Genomic DNA, 9,193 nt, shown 5'->3' with positions numbered 1-9,193 from the left:
TTCAAATCATGCAATCAATGGTCTTTTATTATTTTTCGATAATGATTTCAACGACGCAAGGCCTGTATTTGTAAAGCCAATTGTGCGACAGTATAAAAATGTTCACTATTTTATCGCTGCTGTGCTATCAATGCGCGGCAATAAAAATGTTAAAAAACCCATCATAATTGTTAGGAATTGTATAAATCACGTTAACACTTTTATTACTTTTTAAGCGTCTGCTTTAATGTTTTCCTTAATCCAATTGATGTAATGCGAAACTTTAGTGTAAACTCCTGGATATGGATACACAGTGCACGGTTTGATGCTCCACGACACAATGCCCAATTGAATATGCCCATCATAGAGCAGAGGACCGCCGGAATCGCCACTGCATTGCCCCTTGCCACCCTCGTCTACGCCACCACAAATGTGATCGGTGGTGGTGCGGCCATTATGACGTTCAGTGCACTCCGCATCCGAGTAGATTTTCAAATCGACTTCTTGAATTACAGTCTGAACAGAACCACCGGTCTGTTGAATAAATTAAGCAACATTAGAAAATAGCTACTTCAGTGCAAAACAAAAAACAAGGCATATACTCACCTCATTGAGACCCCAGCCGGCCAGTATGCCGGGCTCACCCTCTGCCACCTGTGCTATTTCGAAGTCCTGTTCAGGCAAAGTGACAGGCGCCAAGGTTTTGTAATTGAATACCAATTGACCAGACAACTCCAATAAGGCGATATCATTTGCATATGCATTTTTAGGACTGTAGCTCTCATGCATTATGATGCGTTTCACTTTGGCCACATTTGCACTGCTTGCGCTGATCTCTGTCGAGGCGAATTGAATGCTGATCTGGCTAGCTGTTCTGCCGTTGACACAATGGGCAGCGCTGAGTATCCAACGTGGCGCAATGATGCTGGAGCCGCACGAGTGTGAACCGGTCGAGCCACGCAAAGAGACCTTTTTTCATAGGGAAGATAGTAAAAGTAAAGCGAAAATTCACTAATTCATTTTATTTCCAACTAACCATAAATGGATAATTCTCTATGCTGGTGGAGGTGCCGTTAACGACACGTCCTTGTGGATAACAGGACACTGTGCCCAAGAGGGCAGCGAAAATAACAACGAACCGAGTCCACATGACGGACGAAAATGCTTACAGGTTCTTTTAGTCGAACTGAATTGTGGCACTGTTTGAGTTCTCAGCAAATTCACAGCATTTTATTGGCTCATCAGCGCTTAATCTAATCGCGGATTATCCAGTAGGGATAACAGAAACGTGCAAGATAAGCTTGACCCACGCGTATGGGCGATGTTTATGGCGCTTACTACGCAAATAAGGTAGATTGGCATATTAAGGAAAATATACAATACATACATTTTTTTGTTCTTGTTTAACATTTATGAAATCAATCACGGCACTGCTACGTCGGCAAAAGATTTCATTTACTTTCGAGCAGATGTTCTACACAAATTAAATGGCAAATTAGGTGGGGTAGAAGAAAGATATTTTATGCTTCTTCTTCTTCTTCAAAATTTCTCAAATTTCTCTTTAAAATTTCTTAAATTTCTAAAATGTTTACTAATATTTCAACTATTTTCAATTAACTTTGGGTTCAAATCTGTCACAATATCACAGGTTGATCAAAAAGTAAGAAAGCAAAAATAGAATGTGAATTTCTAAAAAAAACACTCACCATATTTATACTAACGGCTCAAAAATGGACAATGGCACTGGGTCGGGAGTGTACTCCCTTAGACTTCCAAGCCTGTATAGCCTCTTTCAAGCTGAGATCTATGCTACAGACGAAGCAGCGATGATACGACTATTGGACTTATCTCTCGCTGACCTTACCACTTTTGTGTTGATAGTCAAGCAGCGGTCAGCGCACATCAATTCAAGATGTGTTAAAGAATGCAGGAGGGCGCTCTCGCTTATCCAACAACACAACTCCACACTTTGTTGGGTCGCTGGCTACTCTGGAGTGGAGGGAAATGAAAGAGCGGATGAATGTGCAAGGAAAGGCTCTGAGCTTAACCTTCAGCGAGGGATAGATGAAATAAGCATTCCTCTAAACGACCTGCGTTCGACTTGAGCGTAATCGCGGAATCCAATAGAAGGGGCTTTGACTACTTACTACAGGATCCCCAAAATACGCTGGGCAAAACTGAATCTGAAAAGGACAAAATGTCTGCTTTGATTCAACAAATAAACTACCCACAAACTTATAGATGTTATAAAGGGGCACTGCGGAGTTGTGGAGATGAAGAAGAAATTGAGTGGGTAAAACATTCCCTGCGAATATCCTACACTTCAAAGAAGCCGTGGCAAATATCTTGGCGATTATTTCTTTGAAGGACTGGGAAATTTGCAAAATGTCCCACTGGAACGACTAATTACCTTCTTAAAAAAATCTAAGTGGTTTAAGCAACTTAGTTAGGGGATGGAAATCAAATGCAGGTATCACAATGTCCCTTAGGGTCACTGAGTGTCTTGTCCTAGGCAAGCAAACTGGCTAACCTAACCTAACTTAAATGATAGTAGTTTTTTATTCAATAAAATCTACACCAACTCCAGCTTTTTCGCACCGATCTCTCCATCCGCAAGCTGGGTTTTGAGAATTGTGCAAGGGATATAGATACCTCTGTTTTCACTGACTGATCCAAGATGGAGTCTGGAGTGGGAGCGTGGGTTTACACTAAATCAGCCAGCATTTCGGTATCCTTTAAACTGCCGGAAACAAGCAGCGTTTTTCAAGCAGAGGTCTTCGCGATCAAGCATGCAAAATGCTTAGGTATCGCTGTTGGGAGGGAGACATAAATATTTTTTCCGATAGTCAAGCTCCGATCAAGGCCCCGTCATCGCCGTATTGCAGCTCTCTTCTGGTGAACTCCTGTAAGTAGGAACTCAAACGTCTCGAACGTGCAGGAAACATCTCCCTTATCTGGGTTCCTGTGCACAGGAATATAGAGGGGAATGAAATTGCCGATGAGCTTGCTAAGAAGCGGTCGACACAACCGGTTCCCTTCTCAGACATCGGTGTCCCCTTGACCGTTGTTAAAGGGAAACTACACAATTCCTTTCTAAAAAAAGCGCAAAATAGATGGAGGTCTGTCTTATCGTGTGCTATTTCGAAAACACTATGGCCATTCAATTTCCAAACTCATTGCGGTGTTCACTGGTCACTGATCGGTGATCGGTACTCATGCGGAGAAGCTTGGAGTTCCGTACAGCCCCTATTGCAGAAACTGTGGGGATTCTGCAGAGAAAGAGACTGTAGAACACTTTTTCTGCAAATGTCCAGCTCTGGCGGCTAGGCGCTTGAGATTCCTTACCGTGCCCTTTGGGGATGACTTGAAGAAATTCTCCTGCCTAGATTCCTTTTCTCTCCTCCACTACATCACGAAACCTTTCTTATGTCATCTTTGACCTCTTGTACACTTTGTTCACGGCAGACCTGCCACTATGCAGATGATACTGTCGTCATGGCCAGGAGTAACCCTGCCCCAATTGCTTCTGATTACCTACAAGAAAACCTTAACAGTGTTAGCGACAGGATGAAAAACTGGCGCATAAAAGCTAACGAAAGCAAATCGGCGCAGATAACATTCACAGTTCGAAACGGCTCATGTCCTGACGTATCTCTTAACAGCGTTCCAATACCCCAATGCCAAAATATTTAGGTATTCTATTAGATCGGCATCTTACTTGGCGATCGCATACACTTTTAAAGCGAAAGCAGCTTGGACTGAAATTGCGATCACTACACTGGTTAATCGGCTACCATTCAGCACTTACACTAGAAAATAAGCTGCATATCAACAAATCTATTCTGAAACCGATATGGATGTGTGGAGTTCAATTATGGGACTCAGCGGGAAAATGAAATCTAGAAATAAAGGCTCTTATTATGTGCAACATTCGATCTTCGACTGTAGCGAAAGTGCTGATCGAACGAATTTTAATTTTGTATTATGGTGTTCATTCGCTGAAGAATAGGACTATTGTGAATTTCGATCGCTCGACGCTTTTACAATAGATAATTTTTACTCAGCTGATACAGCAAATCAAAATAAAAGAAAAAGCGATTGTATTGAAATTCTTTGTTAACAACATTTTTGAAAGTTAAAAAAAGTATTTTTTGTGCAAATTAGTACAACGGAGTTGTGGTTCGACGATTCATCGGACGATGAAAGATTAGTGGAACTAGCTAGATGTAGAAAACGGTTGAGGGACGCATCCAACCCCTTACAAATAGTTTCCAGTGAGTAAGTTCACAATTTTCAAAATGTGTTGACGTACTTAGTACTACAGAAATTTCCTTACAGATTTTTAAAGAACTTTAGATTATCTAAAGAGGCGCTTATGAACCTACTGTCCAGTACAGAAAACCAGTTGCGGTAGTGCACCCGAGCCAAATCCATTCCAAATATTTTAATGCTAGCAACAGTTCTGTGATTTTGTGCTCGGGGTCGTACCAATTGAGCATTGGTAGTGAAGGTATGCTAGGACTTGCTCAACCCACAGTGTCTGTTGTGCTATCGGAAGTAATAGATGTCCCGGAAAATTATATTTGCCAAAGATGGATACAATTTAGTAGTACAGAGACTGATCTGCAACAAACTTAAGCACATTTTGATAGAAAATATCGGATTCCAGAAATAATTGGCTGTGTTGATGGCACGAATATTAAAATTGTCGCTCCCAGGAAAGAAGTTCAGCGTTTGTATTACACCAGGAAGGGATTCTACAGAATTAATGCTAGGATTGTGAGTAGACATTTGCTTTTATGTGAATATGAATCATAAATTCTAAATGCGAATAATGTAAATTTTAGTTTTGTGATCATACGAGTACAATGAAAATAACTTATATAAATGCGAAAAATCCAGCAGCTACTCATGACTCTATGGCTTTCAACATGTTGCCATTGAAAGGGCATTTAGAGGAGCATCATCTCAACGGCCGTCGCAATACTTGGCTCAGCGGTATGTAATAAACACCAATTGAAATTCCGTTTTTAATAGTCCTTGTCTATCTCAGGTGATGCTGGATACGCTCTAAAACAATATTTAATGTCGCCGTTCAGAAACTCTGAGGAAAGGTCTCCACAAAGGACATACAACAAACAACATGCTAACGCGATAAGTTTCATTGAGAGAGCAATTGTAGTCCATTAATGCAACCAGCCTTTGTAATTGATGTTTGATACTCACAACTTTCGACCTGCATAAAATTAACAAAATTAGTAGTGAATATCGAAGATCGAATCCAACTCATAATAGGGGCCTATGCAAAGATTTCAGTCAAAGGTGCTCCGCATGTGTGCCAATGCGCCATGGCACCATTTTTTTGGTGGAAATAATCGTCCAAATGAGTCGACAATTCAAAGGTTGGTGAAAAAATATAAAGGAACTGGTTCTGTAGAGGATAGAAAATGAACTGGGCGTTCTGTTGAGAATATTTTGTGGCTGTAGCGCAAAGTGTGGCTGAACAATCTTCAACATCGACATCTCGTCGAACCGACTGTTTGGCGGATTTTACCCGTAGACGTGCTCCTGGTGGACATTTAAGTGATGTAATTTTTTACATATAATTCTTAAGAGCCATTTTTGTGAAACCGTGAAATTTATACTTATGTTGTTTCAAAACAAAATCTCGGTGCGTCTTTTGTAAGAAGTTTTATTAATGTGGCTCATACATTTTAATGCTTCTACTGGTTAATAGGTGCCGCTTTCAAAACTTTTCAATCAACCTGTAACTCCACATACTAATAATTTTAATGTCTTTAAAATGCTTCAAATAATCGTAGCTAATAAATCATATTGGCTAATAAATCAATATTTGTACAGACATGCTTTGATACCATTTTATACGCACATGTAATGTAAAATATGACTTCTGTACAAAAAGTATCCGGAGTACCAGCCAATTATTCATTTATATTATAGCTGGTGATTTTTATGGTAATTTACTTTTCAAAAAACAAAAATAAATAAATCTGTTTGCGAAGCTCATAGAGCAAAGTGTTGAGGAAGACGCCGAAATGTGGATTCGTCGTCGTTCTCAACTTGTTGGCCTTTGTCCTTCGACTACGTGGAAAATTTTACAAAAGACTCTTAGTATACGTGCCTATAAAATATAGCTCGTGCAAGAATTAAAGCCAAATGAAGCAAGTTTTCGGTGATTGGTCTAATTTAGATTTATTATTCAGATTTATTGAGAAAAGTAGTCAAAAACTAGCCAGACCGAATGGACCGGATCTCATATTTATGGTAAAAAAAAAACAAATGCCATGAAATTATCTATCAGATTATTATAAAAGAATTACTTCCAACAATATTTCTGTTTTGTATTCTCACTTTAAGTTATCTACAATAGCTTTTAAAAAACACTCCATATTAAATGGCCCTCTCACAAAGTGATAATTATTTACATAACACACAAAAATTGTTCTCTAATTAAAATTGTATCCATATGTGAGTCCTTTTTCTGTGAGTCCATGTAAGATTATATAGTAAATTAAATTATTGCCATTTACAGCTTTTCCCCCTCAAAAGCTCGTCAAGCAATATAATTAAAGATCGATGGAGCGATGTGAAAAACCACAAAACGAGTCATCTAATCTAAACTGAGCCAGAATTTATTCGACGTATGCGCATACGAGGTGTGTTCAAAAAGTATTGCGAATTTTGAATTTTCGCAGGTTACGTAGATTCGAATTTCGATTCATTGTGGCGATATGTTGGTACTCATGTCTCTCACTCATGCCGACAAGTTCGGCCATTTTGAATGTTCAGTTAATTGTTGACAGCTGCTTTGCTTGCACGTGTTTCGGCTCATCTTCGATTTTTACTTATTCAAAAAGATGGATCAAAGAACCTGTATCAAATTTTGTGTGAAAAACGAAATTAAGTGCACGCATGCATTCCGAATGTTGACTGTGTCATACGGAGAAGCTACTTTGGACCAAAGCAACGTTTATCGGTGGTACAAAATGTTCTCAGACGGCCGAGAAGATGTGAACGACGAAAAGCATGCCGGACGCCAGAGCACTTAAAGAATAGACGAAAAAATTGGTGAAGTGAAGAAAATGGCATTGGTCAATCGTCGAATCATCGTTAGAAAAGTTGCTGAGGACCTAGACATATCGATTGGCTCGTGGCATTTGATTTTTTTCAATGATTTGGGCATGAAACTGGTCGCCGCAAAATTAGTACCAAAACTGATGTTGGTTGAGATGTTGGACTCTGCCCGCGACGACCCAACTTTGCTCCAGAGGGGCATAACTGGTGAGCAATCGTGGGTTTATCGTTATGACGTGGAAACCAAAGCTCAATCACCTCAGTGGAAGCTGCCGCACGAACCAATACCGAAAAAAGCGCGTCAAGTTCGGTCGAATGTAAGAGTTTTGCTTACCGTTTTCTTTGATTGCAGGGGCGCTGTGCATCATGAGTTCTTGCCACATGGTAAAACGGTAATAAGGAATATTACCTGCAAGTTATACGCTATTTGCGCAAAGAAATTTGCCAGAAATGCCCGGATTTGTGGAAGAACACAAATTGGCTTTTGCATCACGATAACGCCCCTGCTCACACATCGTTGCTTGTGCGCGACATTTTGGTCAAAAACAACACACCAATGAAGCCCCAGATCTAGCCCCTGTGATTTTTTCTTGTTCCCGAAACTGAAGAGGCCCATGAAAGGACGACGCTACGCTATGATTGACGAGATAAAGACGGCATCGAAGGAGGAGCTGAACAGGATAAAAAAAATGATTTTTTGAAGTGCTTCGAAGATTGGAAGAAACGTCGACTTAGCCAGTCAATTTTTTCTAAACACAATTAAGATGCATTCGGGTTTCATATCTATCTAGATTGGGCTCATACCCAATAGGAACTTATATATTTAAGTGGTCGATATGAACTCCTGCATGTATTAAATCGGTCTAGAGATGCGATTTTTTGAAATATATCGACCTCAGACCATATATCGACTGTGGGCAAAAAGTAAGGTGAATTTATTTGTCAAACTTCGCGGTATTAAAATTTCGCTCCAGGTTTTTTTTTCATGAGTTGACAGCACTGTTAATAACATCTGGGCCAACTTTCATGTGAATGTCATTATCAGTAATATATTTACGCTTGTGCTTACCAAACGACCAAGAGTGCATTTTTCGATTTTTACAATGTCTTATTTGATTGAGCATCAAATTTTGTTTGCGGAGTGAAATTTCGGCTGCGAAAACGTTTAGCATGTTGCAGAAGGCATTTGGTGATTCGACCATGTCACAGAAAAATGTTTATAAGTGGTACAAAGACTTCAAAGAGGGTCGAGAACGTGTTGATGACTTGGAGCGCTCCGGACGACCATCGACGTTAACAGATGACCAACACGTCAATAAAGTGAAGGAGTTAGTGCTCAAAAATCGTCGGTTGACTGTTAAAGACCTTACTGATATGATCGGAATATCAGAAGGATCTGTGAAAACCATTTTGAAAGACCATTTGGGCCTACGAAAAGTCAAATCTCGTTTGGTACCGAAAACTCTCAATTTCTTGGAAAAAAGTCGTTGCGTTGATGTGCGTGAAACAATGCTTTCAAACTATCAGGACAAGCTCAAATGCATCATTACGAGAGATGAAACTTGGATTTATACTTACGACCCTGAAACAACCGACCAATCAAGGGATATCGTGCTAAAGGCGAGGCCAGACCGAAAAGAGCACGTCAAAGTCGTTCAAAAATAAAGCTCATGATGACAGTTTTTTTCGATTTTCGTGGTGTGGTGCACTATGAATTCCTTCCACCTGGCCAAACTGTTAATAAGGAATATTATTTGAGCGTTAAGCGTAGTTTACGTGAAGTAATTCGTCTAAAAAGACCAGAATTATGGGACAACAACTCTTGGTTTTTGCATCACGATAATGCACCTTCTCACACTGCACTCGTTCTTCGTGACTATTTCGCCAAAAATTCCACGCATATCGTTCCGCAACCACCGTGTTCGCCTGATTTGGCTCCGTCTGACTTCTGGCTATTCCCAAAACTCAAGAGACCACTCCGGGGAACGCGTTTCGAGTCGATTGAGGAGATAAAAGCTAAATCGAAGAAGGTGCTGATGGCTATACCGGAAATGGACTATTTGGCATGTTTCGGGGATTGGAAAAATCGTTGGCATAAGTGTATTTCATCGAGAGGGGA

At 40.1% G+C, this 9,193-nt stretch overlaps 1 protein-coding gene across 1 annotated transcript; it reads right to left on the bottom strand.

Moving 5' to 3' along the window:
- LOC128860650 (trypsin-like) lies at positions 1-1,169 on the bottom strand. The gene is made up of 3 exons (XM_054098297.1): positions 1,016-1,169; positions 586-948; positions 1-513 (listed from the first exon to the last, which is right to left on the bottom strand). Exons 1-3 carry the CDS (start codon positions 1,127-1,129, stop codon positions 211-213), a joined length of 780 nt encoding a protein of 259 aa, XP_053954272.1. The 5' UTR covers positions 1,130-1,169; the 3' UTR covers positions 1-210.
- Between the last annotated feature and the right edge of the window lie 8,024 nt (positions 1,170-9,193).

The sequence above is a fragment of the Anastrepha ludens genome, chromosome 2 (genome assembly GCF_028408465.1).
Source record: "Anastrepha ludens isolate Willacy chromosome 2, idAnaLude1.1, whole genome shotgun sequence".
NCBI classification, from domain to species: domain Eukaryota; kingdom Metazoa; phylum Arthropoda; class Insecta; order Diptera; family Tephritidae; genus Anastrepha; species Anastrepha ludens.
The sequence above is the reverse complement of the archived record's forward strand: the minus strand, read 5'-3'. Positions and strand labels throughout refer to the sequence as shown.